Raw genomic sequence first — 18694 nt, forward strand, 5'->3', positions numbered from 1 at the left:
CTAGGAAAACCATCTATGTCATACTTTTCTCACATGCACAAGGGGGCTATCAGATAAAAATGGTCTAACACCAGCATCGCTTCAACACAAAAGATTTCATGTTCTGAGCCGAACAAATCATCGTGACCCAGATTTTCATAGCTTCATGGGAGCATTTAGTTCTACCTCTGAGCTTCAGAAGCACCGGATTAAAATGTTACTTGAAGTGTCGGTTCACATAATGAATATAATTTAAGGACAAACTAATAATATTATATGTTTTAATAAGGTTTCTTAGTATAGACAACTGTTGCACACACAAAGAGTGCAGATGTTTTTTTATGCAAGTGCATTTTTTTCTCAAAATTCTCTATCAAATCAGATGTATCAATGTAACGAAGAAATACCACACAAAACACAAGTTCTTTTTTTCATCTCATATTTTATTCTGAGCATATAGAACATCTGACGTAGAATATTTTAAATAATATGTGTAGGAGGACTTATCAAAGATAATTAATACAATCTATGACAGTGATAGAGGAATGGGTGTTGAGTGTGTATATGCCATCTATAGCCAGCCGTTGTGAGTAGTGTTATGCGCAGGCTGAGATGGGATGGCTGAGGCCGCTGAAGTAAGACTTTTCACGATCGCTCATCATCTCGAAGTGCAGCGGCTGCTGGCAGAACGTGCACTCTGCTGAGGAGTGGGGCTTCAGACTCAGGCCCACATCCTTCCATGTGTGCACCAGCTTCTCTGTGGGGGGGAAACAGGAAATAGTGGAGGGCAAGTTAACTTTTGCTACTCAAAGAGAACTGCAGTGAGTCACAAGGTGTATACTGAAAACAAAAAAATATTAACAACTTGAGCTTCTTTAAACACATTTAAGATGATCTGGGAATAAGCACATCTCCGATTCAAAAGTTGTATGTCTAACAGGGTGAATTCACATTTGAGATGTTCTTACCAACAAAGTATTTCATCATCTCAGGGGTGTGGTGAGGAGTCGGGGCGATACGCAGGAGCTCTTCTCCCCTGGCAACAGTGGGATAGTTGATGGCCTGCACGTAGATGTTGTGGCGACTCATCATGAGGTCACACACCTCTGAGTTCTTCTCTGCATCTGACACCTAAAAGTAAGAAAACACATGAATGATTAATGGAGTTTTTGGGAAGTTGCAACGAGGACATCCTTTATTTAATGAAGGGTGTCAGCTTTCACATCATTGGGCAACAAATTTAATAATAAATTACCCGGACAGGGAGGATGTGGCTGGGGCAGTGCACCACCGGCAGCCCCGAGTCCATCAGCATCTGTCGGAGCAGCTTGACGTTGCGCTGGTGTTTGCGTCTCAGCGCGCGACCCTCTTCCCCTTTCAGGACCTGGATGGAGGTCCTGGCTCCGTGCAACAGCATCGGCGGCAGAGAGGTGGTGAAGATGAAACCAGCAGCGTAGGAACGCACCGTGTCCACCAGAGCAGCTGTGCTCGCGATGTAGCCGCCCACGCACCCGAATGCCTTTCCTGCAAGAGGACATGACACATAGAGGGTTATTCTTCCGTCACCCTTTGAACACATTCACATTATGCTCAGTGGTTTATGCCAAATCCTCCCAACTGCAATCCAAAAACTAGATCCCTTTGAAATGGTCCCTGCTGGAGAACAGGGACTGGAGAGCTCTCAGTTAGAAATAATTGTCCCCTTAGGTTGACAGGAACACACAGACAGAGAGATAATTCAATAAGAGTGCAGCAAGAGCCACCAGTCTCCTAGCAACAGCAGGGCTGCTCCGGCTTCTTTAAGCCCTCTGGCATATTGGTTGACATGGATGGGGCTTGATCCTGACAACAAAACACAGATTTCCACAAGCTAGGAGCAGCTGTTTTGATTCATAAACATATATAAATGTAGCCTGATATATAAAAGGAAAATATAATGATACAACTATATATTCTTGTGAAGTGCGATTACAGGTTCATTTAGAAAAGGCTTAGGAACATCTCAGCCTGGCTTCAATGTCAGAAAGCTTGGCAGAACATCATTATCATTTTGTTTGAGTAGAGATAACATGCTGACCTAGTGTCCCTGAGATGATATCCATCTTGTGCATGACGCCATCCCGGTCTCCGATGCCGCCCCCCCTGGAGCCGTACAGGCCCACAGCGTGCACCTCGTCCACGAAGGTGATGGCTCCAAACTCATGGGACGCATCGCACATCTCCTCCAGCGAACACACAGCACCTGTGTAACAGAAAGATGAGGGTAAGGTAACGTTTAGCCAAAGAACAGGCAGAAAGTTGATCTGTTAATGATTGCCTAACATTTTCATGACAATTAATGAGCAACCAGGTATAAAGCAAGGTTATAGAATGCTATACAAATAGGTTAAATGGGAGCATCCCAAACTAACCATCCATGGAATGGACGGTCTCAAAGGCAACGATCTTCGGTTTAGTGGGGTCTCCCTTCTGTAGAAGCTCTCGAAGATGGGCGACGTCATTGTGGCGGAAAATGAACTTCTTAGCACCGCTGTTCTTGATACCCTGGATCATTGAGGCGTGGTTGCCCGCATCGGAGTAGATCTCACAACCTAAAATAGTTTTGAAGAAGGGGAAGTGAGAAGGAGACTTACAGCATGCATATCACACAACTATTAATAATCAATTCAAAACAAAAATGAAAGGTAGATTTATTTTTAAACGTTTGCATACCAGGTAGCATCTTGGCGAGGGTAAAGAGGGTGGAGTCATTGGCGACAAAGCAGGAGGTGAAGAGCAGCGCAGCGTCCTTATTGTGAAGGTCAGCCAGTTCACTTTCCAGTTCCACGTGGAATTTACTGGTCCCAGAGATGTTCCTGGTGCCGCCTGCCCCGGAACCATGCTTTCGTAAAGTATCCCTAAAAAAAGAGACGGATGTTTAGGTCGGTTTTTAGAAGCTGGACAGCAAAAATTGCACACATTTGTGTTCCAGGTAGAGGCTAAAGGGCGGTAAGACATCATTACATGGAACATTCGGAATAATTAAGCAAGGGAGCTTGAGGTAAGATGTAACCGATTCACAGGTAAGAGAGCTGGGCGAGCTCAGACAGGCTGAAAGGAGAAGAAGAAAAACATCCTACCTCTGGGGCTCGCGTGTGAACTATGAACAACTAACACTCTATACCCACACAAACAATGGACTGGACCACTTGTAGGTGTTAGGTTGTATGTAATTATTATGTGAGGTGTCTCATCTGTTTTTTTCCCTTTACAAACTCTCTAAAAGCGCCAACAGGAGACGTGGACAGCCAAGAAAAATATTATTCTCATTACATGTAAACACAGGCAGACCTAAGGGACTGAGTTTTTCCGACACGCACAAACAAACAAACATGTCCTCCAATACTCACGTAATTGATTGCACGACCCGTGGGTGTCGACTCATGCCCAGGTAGTCGTTGCTGCACCAAACGGAAACCTCCTTCTTGTCGTCTAAAGAGCCAGTGAAGTCCTCAGCCATGGGGAACTCGTTGGCCAGACGATTCACGGTCTTGAACACACGGTATGTGTGGTCACTCTTCTTCTCTTCTATCTTCTTCTCGAAAAATTCATCATACTGGTAGCGGGACACTGCGACAGAACAGGAAGACAAAGCTTGCTTAATGTGCCATGTTGCATTGTGACAGATGAAGCAATGCCTAACGGATAAAAGTCTGAGCACTCAAAACATACTGAATTCAAAATCATTTATAAAACTACATTACGAGAGAGAAATTGTTGCAAGTACGATCTGTCTTTAGACTTACTACTGCCTGCCAAGTTCTCCTGCAGCAAGTGAGAGACACCTTTAGGTCTCTGTTTCAGGAGGGTCTTCATTAGATCCCCACTTCCCTTAATGGTACTGGTCAGGGACGGCTTCTTCAACTGGGCGGCGGACACTTCTGCAAAAAGGTCAAATAAAGGAAATGGTATCAAATAAGGAATAAAAGGATGGGCCCAATCAGTAACATGTAATCAATTTCTACACAACTCTTACCTTTCTGGACCGTGCGGACTTCCTGAACGTCCTCCTGGTACTCCATGCCGACCTGGCGGACCACATTGCTGTTCTTCTGGCCCATCTCAGCCGCAAGGAAGGGGCACTTGGAGGCCGCCTGACCCGATGCTGGCATGGGGTGGCCACTTGGCAGCTTGGGCTCCTGTACCTGTTTGGGGCCTGCGAGCAGACAAAATAAGCTTTAGATTTATACTAACAACCTTTAAACAATATCACACACAGTTTGTCAAAGTAAGTCATTATTTTAGCTGGTATTTCTCACAAAATATATATTTTTTAATGAATCTACTTTTTTGGCACCCTCACCTTCAGTGGCAGACATGGCGTCCTCAGTCCTCTGGTGGGAGGAGGAGGAGCAGAGGGCCCGTGCCATTGATGGAGCCATAGGTTTAGCGGCCAGCTCCATCATGATGGGGCATTTCTGGGCGTACGACACCATAGACTTTTTGGGCTGCTGGAAGAAGGCCTGGGGCACACGAGCCAGGAAGGGGCAGCGACGCACGATCACATCCATGGTCAGCAGTGGTGATGATGATTGTCCAGAGATCTGTGGGAGACAGTTGAAACTTATCAGTGGCTAACAACAAAGGGCGTGGCTTTGACAAAGGCAAATTGAAACGGCTGTGGACAGTTCAGATCCTTTTTTCTGTGTGCTGCAACAACCTGTTTTACAGAGTTGTTGCTTAAGGCAGTGGTTCCCAACCCTTGGGTTTGCTTCTTCATTCTAAGGGTCAAATACCGCATCTTCTTCACCTATTTGTTGATTTCTGGGAAGTAAATTAAATAAAGACATTTTGGAAGTTTGAACAGAGTATTTGCTGCATTCGAAAATATGTTAAAAGGGCTTATATGACAATTGCCACGTGTCCGCTATAACTATTAAATTATTGAGGGCAATTGAAAATTGTTGAAAGATGTTTGCTTACTTTGATAAACCGATAAATATATTAATAAGCTGTCAAAGTCTTAAGAAACATCCAAGTCAGTGGACCTATTGGTTAAAGTGGTTATGTAATGTTTCAAGGTGAGTTATAAACCTTCAAGCTAAAGTTATAGGCTCTCATTACATGAATACCCAACATCTATTTCCACTGAAACCTAAAAATCCTATTCGTTTTTCTATTACTTTACAATAATATGTTATTGACTGGATGAACTGATGAAGTCACTGCAACAGGTGAATGATCAAATTGGGAAAAAAACTTTGAAAAAAATGAAGTCTCATTGCGTAAAAGGGAAAATTCCAGCTGTATTACGTTTATCCCTGTGTCATAAGCCTTCCCCCGGATAAAGTGAGGTCTAAACATTCCTCAACTGAGTTATCGCTCCAACTTCTTTCCCACTTGAAGTTCCAGGAAAAGGGAACGAGCCCTTATAAAACGTACACGTGAAGTCGAACTCATTTCACCAAAAACAAGACTTTAAGCTATTAAGATATCTCGTCTCCGTGATACATTTTTTGGGGAAAAGACGACTTTCTCCAAAAGCTAAAACCATAGTCCTCACAAGTGTTATTCCGTCAGGTTGCGTAACATGAAACCCGGATCCCTAGCGGTACTGTACAACTGTATTCACAATAAAAAATCAAACACTGGCATTGACACAAGCATCTAGTTTACTTTCTGTTATTAAAGACAAATCACAATGTACGACTTAAGGACAAATTTGTACTCAATTAATAATTCGCCCTTTAAAGTGGTGTTCCGTATTGACTCGCATAACATGTCATGGTTGTAACACATTAGGAGAGAAAGAGTCACGACCTGTCTGCCTCCAACGTTGAATAACGCTTTACTTACATAAATGGTTATGGTTAAAGCTTATTTTCGGAAACAAAGCTATTGTAAAATAGACTAAGACTAAGTGCTTACCGGATTGCTTGTGATTTTTGCCGGTTGACCGGGCTTAGCAATGTAGCTAACATTAGCCAAGAAGCTACAACCAGGAGAAGAAGATGACCAAAATAAGAGACTTACCTCCTCAAAACTTCACGTTTAATTGCGTAGTCCTCTTCAAATGTCGTTAAGTAAACAGGGTAACAGCAGCGGAGCCAATGTTGTGTTACACTCTAACAAAAATGATTTGTTTTGCAGAGAAGGTGAAGGAGGTGACTGCTTCGTTATCCTGCACTGAGGACGAACGATAGGACGAGGACGTGCAAGTTCTTATAACCAGCTTACGCCATGCCTCATATCGCATGGAAGTCTCGCGAGATCTCATTCATTTACGTCAAAGGGCCATTCCAGTTTTCTGTTACTCAAGCATAAAGCAGGGCATTTTCTCTGTGGATGTTTGAAGGTTGTCTAAAAATATACTTCATTTGTTTTGGGTTTTGTTCCAAACATTGCATATAAATCAATGTTTACCCTGTATGGACATTAGTGACATATTCTAAGGACATTCATGCATATGCTTACTTTATTATAATCAGTATGACAATGTATTGTCCAAGTATTTATACACATACACATACATAGAATTCATCTCCATTTGTTTTCTCTCTCTCATTGTACACAGACATAAACATATAAGGACAAAGGAATAGACAAGACTATTATGAGAATGTCTTTACACAGACAAGTGTATGTAAATACTGTATGTGAATGTATGTAGGAGTAGCAAACTGGGCTACAAACAATTAAACTAGTAGTTTCAGTATGTTTCCCTGTAGCCTGCTGGTATTTTAAAACCATTCATATTTGTTTGTAATTCAACTAAAATGATTTGCCTAAATCTTTTATTGTAGCATAAATTATCTGCAACCATAGCAAAAGATGTTTCAGTTATTGACCTTGAATTATTCCACACAATGATTCTGGCTTCATTAAGTATTGTTTGCCGAACTTTAACACACAGTATTTCTGAATTGATGTGACATGATTTCTGACGTGGTTGGGTGGAGGGATTTTGTGTGCACAAGTGACCTCTGGTGTTGAAACCGAGTTATTGAACCTAAGCTTATTCTAAAATGTTGTTTTGTATGATATTGTATATTGGACTTTAAGTTGGGTTGATGAGACACTTGTAAACATATGTTTGCTTGTGTGATTTTTGCCGACAATTAAGGAAGTCATATTAATTTTAAGCCTATTTTGTCCCATATATAACAACAATAGAAAACAAACTGATTTTTAAACTCTATACACCCGGTTACAAGTGTATTGGGAAAGCTATAAGTGAACAGCCTTGCAATAATTCCTTGCTTTATGAATGCTCAGTTTTTTATATCATGATGACCAGAGGCATTTACATTACATTGCATTACATGTCATTTGTTAGAGCCGGAGTTTGTGAGAGAGCCGGCTTGAGAGTCAATTTATCTTCAAAATATAATTGATTGCCCTCCCTTGTCCCTGGCTGGCTTGCTAGCTCGTTGGTAACGTAACTGATGTCTTCTAATGTGCCTGCATCTGGCGCTGAGTTGCCATATTCCTGTCATGAACCACTTCCTGATATCCATTGTTGCAGATAAATATAAATGACAATAGCCAAACTCTAGCAAGAGTAAACTGACAGGCTTCTTTTTTTTTTTCACAGTAATCCATTGATTATATTATTGTCATGTTTACATTACAAAGGAATACATGTGGGAGCAATTCAAATGTTTGTAATGGAACCAATTCAGGATAATTTCTAATAATATAGCCTACTGTGTTATCTAACACTACTGAATTATTTTATAAAAGCAAACCATGTGTTTTTGTATGCAAAGGAGTAATAGTAGCTTAACTTGATTGTTGCATTCATGTAGTGAAGTTAAAATAGAAATATACCTCTCAAATATATGGAGAAATAGTATAAATTAGCAAAATTGAAAATAGTAATGTAAAGTGGCTTCAGTATGGTAATTGAATAAATGTAACCACAACACAGCCCTTGGAAAACCGCTCCCGGCACACCTAAGTTATAACGTAGTTTGTTATCTCGCCACCGTACTGTACTTACAGTACTATAAAGAGAAAATGCTCAATAATTTTTTTTCAAGTGTGTTAAAAGTGCAATCCTGACATTTTTCATCCAGTCCAAAGTGGACTATGGGGGAAAAAAGCACAAAAGCTTCAAAACTGTACTGATAAAACAAAAGAGGACATATCGTAAATCAAGCCAAATATTATTTGAACCAGCTCATGGTTTGAAATGGCAAACATTGAAAGGCAAAAGTATTATTAAAACCATATAGCCTACATCATCTCCTTGGTCCCATCATATACTCTGGGAGGAGATTACTGTACACAATTTGTTTGATATTTTATAATATTTCTCGCTCCCTTCTCTTTTTTTCTTTTTTGAATAGAAGGTGCATAACATTCAACTGAGGGTGCAATGCAAGGAGGAGATTCAGGTGATAAGGTTGGGGGGGGGGGGGGGGGGGGGGGTTACCTTGGTTGGTTATTGGCTAATGGTTACACAACCCCAAAAATTGTTATGACATCATAAAGTGGCCAAAATCTGATCAGCTCATATTCAGACAGGTTTTTATGTAAATGAGTCAGGGCAAAAAGTGAGCAAATATTTGTTCCTGAAGCTTTCAGAATCTCTTTACACAGAGGGGACACATGTTTCTGTATAAAAGACATGACAAAGCGGATTTTGCATAATAGGTGTCTGTTTATTACAGAGTGGAATTAGTACTTTTAATCAAGTTATAGAATCTGAATACGACGCAGGGGTGGATATGGGCGGGGTCTCTGCGGTGTGACGCGGCCGAGGAGCAGACGATAGCTGCGACTGCAGATCACTCGGTTCATCGGAGGTCTAGCAGCTGGATCCGGGAAGCAGAGTTAGACATGGCGACAGGCCTGCCCAGTGTTGTTGTGTTGGCGTTATGTGTGATTCTGGCCCCTTCTTGCTCCGGTTAGTATCAATTTGTTAACCCGAATCTATCGTTGTTTTTCTTCTTTGTCTCTGCAACTGTTTTTATACACTGACCGTTTTTTTCACCTAAGCTTGGTTGGCTAGAAATCGAGGCTTTACAAAAAACATATCGAGGGCGATGTCAGCAACGTTAGCCTCGCCACCGAGTCTGTTTAAGTTAAGTTACAACATTGTTCTCACATTGTAACTTTAGCTTGTTAACATTCAACATGTTAATGGAAATCAACATGTCCATCGGGTTTTCATGATTTAAAGGAAACGCCGACTAATTTGGGCAAAAAAAGGACTAAACTGATTTTGCTGTTTCCCCAAACATAGTTATTTTCCAATATAATATGATATTTTTAAGATAGGATTAATGTTCTGTCTTTCCATAGAAAAACACAAGCTATTGCAATATTTATAAAATATGAACAGCTCTAGCTAAACAACCACAATTTGTATAAACAAAGGTTGATAACGTATTCATGTAGAATCAACTCCTCTTTATACTGATTTGTAAATAACTAAACATTATAACCTTAATTGAATATAGGATTTAATGCAATAGGTGGATAGATAAACAGAAACTAAATTTAAAAACACAGACAGCAGTGAAGTGAAAGTGTGGCCACCAGTACGATGAGAGCTGTGAGCATGAAAGCATGTGAACAATGAGGTATTGCATGTTATTTAATGTAATTTAAAAGTTAAAAAAAAAGTCTGGATAATGACTACTATGGATATTATTAAATATCCATACACATATTAATTTGATTGTAGCGCTGCAACTTAGTACTGTTCTAATTTCTAATAGATGTTTCTGTGTAAAGACATCAGACAATAGTGCAAATCCTTTTTCTTTTCTTGAGCAACCAAATCAAATACTCACAATGCTTAATATAGAAGAAGACAACATTTGACACTTTTGCTTAAAAAATTGCTGAAACATTTAGTCTATCCTAAAGACTTCCTGTAAAGTTTTCTGTCCATTATCAAATCGATAAATGGACTAATAGTTTTAGTTTCATTAGGTTGTTCTAAACCACATCAAACCAATAAGTTCTTGTTTTCCTTGAGTGGGTAAGGCATGCGTGTGTTTCATCAGACTACTTTCATGCTTTACTACTCATATTTGACCCATCTCTGGCAGGTCAGCACCATATAGCTTTGTCCTAAGCGGTAGCTAGCTAACCTTTCTGTTTGCTCTCTTGCAGCCTGGGAAGAGGACTGTCAGACATACAACCACCTACCCTTCCAACAATGCAGAACAGGATTTTGCTGTGGAAGCTGCACAAACAGATACTGCTGTTCTAATGCTTTCCAAAGGCTGACTGAGCGTGAACAAGATAACTGGTATTCTATGTTATTTTGTAATGGATTGTTAATTGCCTTGAACCAGTCTCTCTTTGTCCTTTTATAAAACGTGTCGTCACAATTAGGATGGAAACTATGCAAAAACACAGTACAGCAACAGGATGTCGTGTCTTCCTGTGCACGACCACCGGCGAGAAACTAATGTGTGAATCCATTGCAACCTGCAGCAGCAGAAGTCTCCTTTCACAGAACAGATTCAGATTCAACATTCAGCTCATGAGATTAAGTTATGATGTTAACTTAATCAGCATATAGGGGATATTTATGTTTTTTCCAGCTGTGATCGTTGCACAGGGGATCGTTGTTGTGACTGTTATTGTGTATTTATAATGTTAACTATCTTTTATTATTCTCTACCAGGAACAACATTAATATTCTTGTGCCTGATTGTTTTCCTTGTTTTTTGTCTTTTACAGTGAACTCATTAACGATTCCTCACCAGTGGCCATGGTGATTGGGATTGGGGGCTTCGTCACCATTTTGCTCATCTTCATCTGCTGCTGTGTGTGTCCCTGCTGCTGCCTGTACAAGATGTGCCGCAAGCCAAGACGTAAGAGAGCTTCCCCTAATGATTTAATCTCTCTATTGTTGTTGGTGATGCTTTGTGGATAAAGATGTGGCATGTGGTTTATTGGCCACGAGTTGACCGCCTACATCTTTTTTTCATTTCTATATTAAGGAGTGCAGATTTAACAGACAATACAGCAATTTTTCACATTTCCTGGTTTTGTTTTTTTTTATTAAAGGAAATTGCACTACTACCCCTCTTTTGTTACATGTAAGGAAACAAACAGAATCCCCCCACCGTCATAAGAATTGGAAAGACCGCCTAAATCTTTACAAAAAACGATGTTTCACGTGCACCAAACATACTGTAGATGCAAACATTCTATGTAAGGCTCTGATGCCTCATTTATTTGGTTGTTTTCTCAATCGTCTCCATTTCCACGTAGCAAGGTGTCATTCTTCTTAACTGTAGAAAGACATTACAGCTAAAGTAACTACTATCTTACAAAAGGTCTTAGAAGCTTTTTGATGAATGATGAGGTGGCATGAGGTAATTACTGGTAGAAGGATTGGGCAATATTATATGATATACTAGAAGACAATGTCGTTTTCGTTTTGCTTACTAGTTCACCAGCCAAATCTTAATAATTTTGCATGCTGTAACTACCTGACCAAAACAAAAACCGGTTGAACGCAACAGGACTTGAACAAGCAAACAGTCTTTAATCTAAAATGTATTTGTTCGCATCAATATGTCATCTTGGGCAGGTAAATTGCAAAGGGGCCCAATTGACTTCCTCAAACAGATCAAGGAAGTAGTTGTCTATTTAATTGAGGAAGAAAATCATTTTGATTTGCATTTTAAGGTGTTAAAGCAACATGTCCCTTCACTTTAACACATGAGCCCTGATCAACCAGTTTGAGTATTGTTAATTAGTTAGGTATTGTTTTATTCAAGTACCATGTTAAAGAGGTTGTTCATCTTGTGAGTAATGTGTTGACAGCATGTGGTTCTGTTGCTTCTGCAACATGTAGATGCATATGTAGGTCTCATGCACAGCTTCTTGACAGCTTTTTACTTTGCGGTAAATTAAATGTGTTATTTGTTTTGGGGGGATCTGCGTTAATGAAGAAGTCAGACTCTTGGTTTCCAGTGTGTTGGAGTATGTGTTTGCATTTTAGGTCTGCTGGCCAACCCACCACATGACTTTCATTACTGCAGTGACAGAGTCTCACTAATAACATCGACATTGAGACGCAGAGAATTCCCCGAATCACTAGGAAATGTTACACTAACAACAGTTGCAAAAGGGAACTTTATTTATTGAACTTCTCTCTATAACGAGCTGTGGGGTTCCTGGTTTTTATGTCTCTCATGCTGCATGCTGTTCAGGTTTTCACTTGGCTTTTTAGCGAGCTTCGTTGGTGAGCAATGTAGCTTGCAGGATGATAACCCGCCCGTATAGTCATCAGTGGTAATTGCTAGTTGGAGTTTGTGCTTTACCTAGATCTAACTTTAGTTTAATCACCAGAAAGATCATGCCCTTACTTCGTTTATGCTGCTGTTGTATATGGCAGGGCCTGTTCATTTTGCCATGCTTCGAATAAGGGCATTAATGTGATGAATACCGGCTTAAGATGCTTAAAAAACGCGTTATTGGAAAATATTGTTTTAATCAAACTGTTGTTCAACGATTAGCCTTTGGATATTCAATATTTTTGTGATTGTCAACCAATTCATAAAAAGCAAAGTATGACCAAAACAAACAACAAGTTGATTATACTAACAAGTAATGTCTGTGTAGCCAGAGCCTGATATCTTATTCCTGTGTGATAAACAAACATGGGTGTGTCCACCCATTGCACAGGAACCTCTTCCTTAATGACCAGGAACATGTCTATACACTGTAGTTCATTTTGAGTCAGTCCAACTTACACCTACATCCTACTGCCGTAAATACTCCTAACTGCCCCAAACCTGTGACTTTAATAGTTCCCGACAATGCTGGGCCATGTCGTCGGCCGTCTCTTTGAATCTCTGTCTTTTCAGAAAACGTATGGAAATACTTAAAAAACATAAGGTATTCAACTTTATTTGAAGCAGTTCAGAATCTTGAAGGGAAAACTCAAATGATTTAGTTTTGTTAACATTGTGACATAGGGCGTTTGTGCTGCATTCATGTGCTGTAGGAATAACTGGAAGAATGCTGCCCTCTTTTTTTTATTAATATTTTTAAATATCAGTGGGAACCAATGGGCTACCAGCTGAGCACCACATACAGACAGTTATTTGACGATAACAAAAACGCAATATTAACACCCTCATTTTTTAGAATGTATTTTCATTTTAATTTTTTCTTTGGCGCTACCAATAACATTGGGTTACTCTGTAAGTACTTTGTATAGCTTTATTTACATCGCCTGCATTAATGTAACCCTTTTAAAAAAAAATGTTTTCCATTCAAATCAAGGGAAACAATGCTTGGTACGGGGAGTAATGTAAATATAAGCTGTGCTGTGAGTCTCTACGTTCACGTTCCAGACACAGAATTAGGGTCTGCATCTCTGTTGCTTTTAAGCAGGAACTGTGTGCCCTGAGCAGCGAAGACAGAGTGAAGCTCAACGAGTCTTTACATGCGAGTTTGTCTTCAGCCTCTAAAGTCCTTTTCTCTCTTTATAGTGCTCCCACTTAGGGGCGGCAACAACAATTACTTTCATTTTCCATTATGGATGCTGTTGATTATCTTCTTGATTTATGTATTAGTTCTTTGTTCTATAATGCTAAAGGAAATGGTGAAAAATGTCAATACATTTTGCTAGAAACTTGTTTTGTCCTAAAAACTCAAAGCTTTGCAGTTTACGTCATAGAAAATTAAAGCAATTAGAAAATATCCACATTTAAGAAGCTGGAAATATACTTTTTTTTACCTAAAAATAATAAAATAATAAAAAAAAAAAAATCTATTAGCTGAGAACTTGTATATTAATTTTGGTATCTCTACTAAAACTGGACATCACGCATGATGTCCAGCCATTGACTTGCTCACCCAGAGGAATTCCTAAAAAATTCCCCAAAGTGGAGTAAGGCACCTTGGTACTGTTTGAGTTTGTGAAGCACATGCGCACACCGTCACATTCTTGCTCTTCCTGTCAGATTGGTCTTCACAGCCAACTTGTTCAGCTTCTGCCATTCAGCATTTAAGCTCACGCAGAGAGAGCGCTAGGCTGAAACACGCAGACAGATATGTAGACTCCCTACTTGGACTGTTGCATGTTGGGATCAGATCCAGGAATGTCCGAGCTCCACCTCTTATGACTCATTGTTTCCACGACAACCACAGTGGGGAAAACTCAAGACCATCCCACATCATTTACAGGAAGTGGTCGTGATGACTGTGCCGGGGGAAAAAAACATGGTGGGGGAGTGACGGGCTCACACATGCATCTTTCTTCCAACAGAAATACAATCAAGAGTACGAGCTAGGGTGGTTCATTGGTTTGGTCTCTGTTTGATATAGATTTAAGGAAATCTTGTGATAAAACAATGTTAAGCTCCCTTGATTGAAAACTTAACTAGCACTGCACTTTATTGCCTTATGTTCCATTTTAGCTTCAGTTTATGAAAATACAAGATTACATTTCTAACCTAAGAAACACACACTCAAACTGCATACGGCCTCCACATCCTCCACCACAAGGATAGGACGTACAGTATGCTATCGAAAAGGCAACACCCAGGGAAAAGAAAGTCCAACAAACACATACAGCTGCTCATAAAGCTGAATTTGTGTAACGAGATAATCACTGTTGTGAACTCAGATGAACCTGTAAAGAACTTCATTTAACTTCTCTACTCTTCTGGTAGCTTTGAAAGTCAAAGGAAACTGTTTAGAGGGATGTTTGTGTGTAAATAAACATGTACCAAAACACATGTATTTGCTCGATTGGAAATTACAGCCTTGGGTCCCTGTAGGAGACGGCCTGATCTAAGTCTTGCTGCATTTTTGTTGAACTTCTCTTTTTTTTTATAGATGTTGTAATACTTGGTTCTTTGTATTATTCTTTGTGCTAGTGGTCATGCTTTGACAATGACTGCTGGTTAACCTTGTGACTGAGGCTGCTTGTTTTAGGACTTTTGTATGCCAATGTTAGGTTTATGTGAGCCAACCAAAAACTAGCAGATAAGAGAAGACTAACTTAAATTGGTATACATTAGTTTTAATTTAGCCTTCTTGCTCAGCAACTCCTCCCATCACTTCAACTGAGACTATGATTAAACCCTTGCCTCAGCTTTTGCTATCTGTATTTATAATCTGTTTCTGTGTTGTTTTTGCTTACAGCTGTGATAGCTACCACCACACACACCACTGTGGTTAACACCGCCCCTCAGCAGTACCCCCAGCAGCCAACCGCAGCCGGACAGCCTCAGACCTACCAGGGGGGCCAGTACCAACCCTACAACCACGTCCCAGTGCAGCCCGGTTATGGTGCCCAGCCTGTGCCCCAGGGTTACGGACCACAGCCGGGGCCCCAGAGTTACGGAGCACAGCCCCGGCCCCAGGGTTACGGAGCACAGCCCGGGCCCCAGGGTTACGGAGCACAGCCCGGGCCCCAGGGTTACGGAGCTCCAACCATGCCAACACCACCCTACCAAGGACAACCGTTCACAGCTGTACCACCACCGTCATACTTGGAAGCCAGTGAGTGTGGATTTTTTTTAATAACCTAGACAAAGAGTTACAGGGTGTGCCGCTGCCAAAATGAATATAGAGGAAACACTGTGATGACATCCTGTTGTCAAACTTCCCTTTCTGTAACACCATCCCAGTGTAATTATCATCACCATTTTGTAACACAAAACAATGAAACCAAACTAAATGTATTCTTTAAAAGGGATATGCAAAAGATGGACCAACGCACAATTTACTGTTTTAACCCAAAGTCTTATTCAACAATCTGGATGCATCTTTAAATTTACTCATCGAAGCTCCAGAAATGTTATCTTCCTCTGAATGGATTTCAGCATCTTGTGTCTATTTGTTTCATTAGTATAGTTGTCTTTGTACTTAATACTGAATTTAGAATGGGTACATTTTGTATTGTATCTGTAGGCAATGGCTGGAAATTAAGTTTAGTATAATCCAGTCTATTTTCATGTAACACACACATATATAAAAAAAGACTGTAGACAAAGTTAGAACATTTGAGCAGGCGATGTTATACGCAAAACATCTTTGTGAGGATGCCTGCGCTATTAAATATCAAGTCATGCCAAAAATGTTTCAAGAGTAAGACATAAAAGTTTACCATGAAATACAAGACTAAGTAGTCTGTGTTTTTAAAACAACCAGCCCGCTATAGAAAAGTACCCATAAACACAGGATAATGACCCCTTTTTAATAAGACTGTAGTGTTGAAAAACACATGCAAACCACATGATGTATTTTGGGGCTTCAATGTAGCTGCAGTCGGAAGTGCGGGTGGGATAAATGCTGGGATAAAGTCGGGTCATGTCTACATGTTTTGGAAAAGAAAGTTAAACGTTTTTGGTTACTTTTGGTTGACAGACCATAAGTTTAACTTTACTGTTGGAGCATTTGCAGCACTTTGTCCTCATGCCATGTTTTCTTTTTGTTTACAGTTGGTCCCAGCTACCCTCCCAATCCGATGCCTTACAGCCAGGCTGCGTTCTCCCCCGGCCAGCCGCCGTACCCTCTGCAGCCCCCCGGCCAGCCGCAGCCCACCGCTCCTCTCCCAAACAAGGACTTCCTCGCCCAGCCCGCCTACAACCCAGATTTCAATGGATAGTGAGCCCCAGTCATATTCTCTCAGCCGCTTAAAACGTGCTGCAGCATTTTTCAAACTTGGCAGACCTGGAAATGTGCAATCTAAATGGGATAAAAAGATTGTTTTGTCTGTGTGTTTTGATTATAAAATATGTTATGACACATTTGTAGTTGTTCTGTAAAAAGGTTGCCAAGTGAAAATGTTGACGTTATCGGCTCCTGTTGCATGGACTTACAATATACAAGTGGCAAAATTGTTATTTTAAAAAGAAGAAGAAGAAGAAGAAGAAGTTATTAGTGACTCAATCTTGGTCATTTTAGTAAATTACAAATACAACCACTAAGTCTATATCCTGGCCCGACCCCACCGAACCTGCCTGACCTCTTCATCCACCATCCACAGTGATGGTGGTCACAGCCATTATCTCATTGCTTTCTTACCTTTATTTTAGGCACAAGTCCTTAGAACTTTTTTTCATTTACTTTATGATGCTTTAATGTGTTATTTGGGAACAAATCAGGTCCAACGTGTCACACTTGTCACTAGAGGTGTTCTTGTGGAAAGTATACCTGTCATTGTTAATAGGGTAACAGGGCTTTTTAACCCTGCAGCAAAAGGGAATGCTCAAGTTGATTAAACAAAAAAAGCCTTGCTTATGTTTTCAGTTACAAGGGATAAATCAAATTATTCTTATTTTTTTTACTCAGGTTGTATATCTTACAATATATTTTTCTGAATTCAACTGCATCGGCAGCTTTGAATTAAATAACCAAATGAGCTCCGTCCCTTTTTTTAATTTTCTAAACATCAACAGAAATACAAATGTTATGCTTACAAAATGCAGGAAAGAAAATTGTGCCTTCTTAGCCACATTATGTCATTTGCAACTGTTTCAAATACTATGTTTGAGTTATTCATGTTTGTTTGTCACATTGTTTTTTCCACATGCAACCTTTCAACTTTCTTAACTGAACTGTGTACTTTATGCATCTTTTAAAGGTCATACTTTTTTATTCAGTATTGTGTTACTTGCCTTGTCTTTTCAAAGACTGCACCAGCATAGAAGTAAGGGATAACTTAGTCTTTTGTTTTATACAAAAAAAAAATATGCCTTTCTTGCTTGGCCTTCTAACTTCTGCTTTCTGAAATGACTTGAACTGTTATGCTAAAATTACCTTTTTTCTTGTGACCCAGCTGAACCTGGAGAAGTACGGTCACAGCTCATGTGATGAGAGCATTTGGTCTTTTGAGCCACCATGACTTTTCTACTTCCTCTCTTTAGACTTTAGTCGTGGTCAAAGAACTAGTACCAATAGTCCAATTCAATGTTTCATTATAAGTGAGTGTCACAGGTACAGGTATCAGAACGACCATCATTCACATCTATGCTGTGGCTGTTTTGGTTTTACAAACTTACATATGAGACATGCCAGTCAATTATTGGTGCCTAAGGTCCTTGTATATGTTTGCTATTTGCAAAAACAGTTAGTCCATGAAGAATGAGCATGTGTTACTTACATTGATCACACATTTGTCTGTGTATTACATTGTGGGCTTGCCTTTTGTGTGAAATCTTCCTTTATAAATGTGTCCTGTCTGTGATTTCAGTCAAGTGTTGATTCTTTAAGAGTACTTTAATAGGGTTGCTTGTATTTGTATGTGGACTATATCCTTAGTGTTCATAGTGAAAGACAAACTAGCAGAGATGTACACTGATTCCATCTGTTTTTCCCCTTGCAAGAATAATTGTCATTGATACTACTCTGACATTATGTGTACATTACTTTTATGTGGTATAAAACCCACCATTCCTGCAGAAATAAATAAATATATATATATTTTCCGTTTTACCCCAACTTTGGTTATTACTTTTTTTAGAATAGAAGAATAAACTATTTAATGATTACATATGAAAATACCAACCAACCCTAAGACTGAGCAATTTAGTTTAAGTAGTCCAAAATCACAACTTTATTCTAGAGTGACTTTACAATCTGTAAAATATTACCAAACTCTGTCTTTAGACCCTCACACCCTCAGAAGAACAAGACTGAGAAGCTTACATTATTAGCCCAGGCTAAAGCTGTTGGTAATGTCTAGTTAGTTTTTCAGATACGTTTAAACTGGACCGTTTAAACTGTGACCAGATGAGGG

At 39.8% G+C, this 18694-nt stretch overlaps 2 protein-coding genes across 2 annotated transcripts; one reads left to right on the forward strand and one right to left on the reverse strand.

The window, feature by feature from the left end:
• Positions 1-401: 401 nt before the first annotated feature.
• On the reverse strand, positions 402-6165 carry alas1 (aminolevulinate, delta-, synthase 1). Its single transcript, XM_079684903.1, has 11 exons — positions 5992-6165; positions 4322-4562; positions 3995-4174; positions 3765-3899; positions 3369-3588; positions 2692-2876; positions 2391-2570; positions 2057-2221; positions 1235-1503; positions 948-1110; positions 402-736 (listed from the first exon to the last, which is right to left on the reverse strand). The coding sequence occupies exons 2-11, from the start codon at positions 4527-4529 to the stop codon at positions 576-578; spliced, it is 1866 nt and encodes a 621-aa protein (XP_079541029.1). The 5' UTR covers positions 4530-4562; positions 5992-6165; the 3' UTR covers positions 402-575.
• A 2544-nt stretch (positions 6166-8709) lies between these two features.
• Positions 8710-18390, forward strand: LOC307042061 (uncharacterized protein). Its single transcript, XM_079685766.1, has 5 exons — positions 8710-8869; positions 10087-10225; positions 10663-10796; positions 15094-15453; positions 16395-18390. Exons 1-5 carry the CDS (start codon positions 8803-8805, stop codon positions 16559-16561), a joined length of 867 nt encoding a protein of 288 aa, XP_079541892.1. The 5' UTR covers positions 8710-8802; the 3' UTR covers positions 16562-18390.
• Positions 18391-18694: the final 304 nt, after the last annotated feature.

This window comes from Notothenia rossii (genome assembly GCF_949606895.1).
Source record: "Notothenia rossii genome assembly, chromosome: 5".
In the NCBI taxonomy this organism is placed as follows: domain Eukaryota; kingdom Metazoa; phylum Chordata; class Actinopteri; order Perciformes; family Nototheniidae; genus Notothenia; species Notothenia rossii.

Coding starts and splice junctions, on each gene's coding strand:
- LOC307042061 (XM_079685766.1), top strand. CDS start 8,803: ATGGCGACAGGCCTGCCCAGTGTTGTTGTGTTGGCGTTATGTGTGATT. Junction 10,797..15,093: donor GATGTGCCGCAAGCCAAGAC/GTAAGAGAGCTT, acceptor TTTTGCTTACAG/CTGTGATAGCTACCACCACA. Junction 15,454..16,394: donor ACCGTCATACTTGGAAGCCA/GTGAGTGTGGAT, acceptor TTTTGTTTACAG/TTGGTCCCAGCTACCCTCCC.
- alas1 (XM_079684903.1), bottom strand. CDS start 4,529: ATGGATGTGATCGTGCGTCGCTGCCCCTTCCTGGCTCGTGTGCCCCAG. Junction 1,504..2,056: donor TATCATCTCAGGGACACTAG/GTCAGCATGTTA, acceptor GTCCTCTTGCAG/GAAAGGCATTCGGGTGCGTG. Junction 737..947: donor GATGATGAAATACTTTGTTG/GTAAGAACATCT, acceptor TCCCCCCCACAG/AGAAGCTGGTGCACACATGG.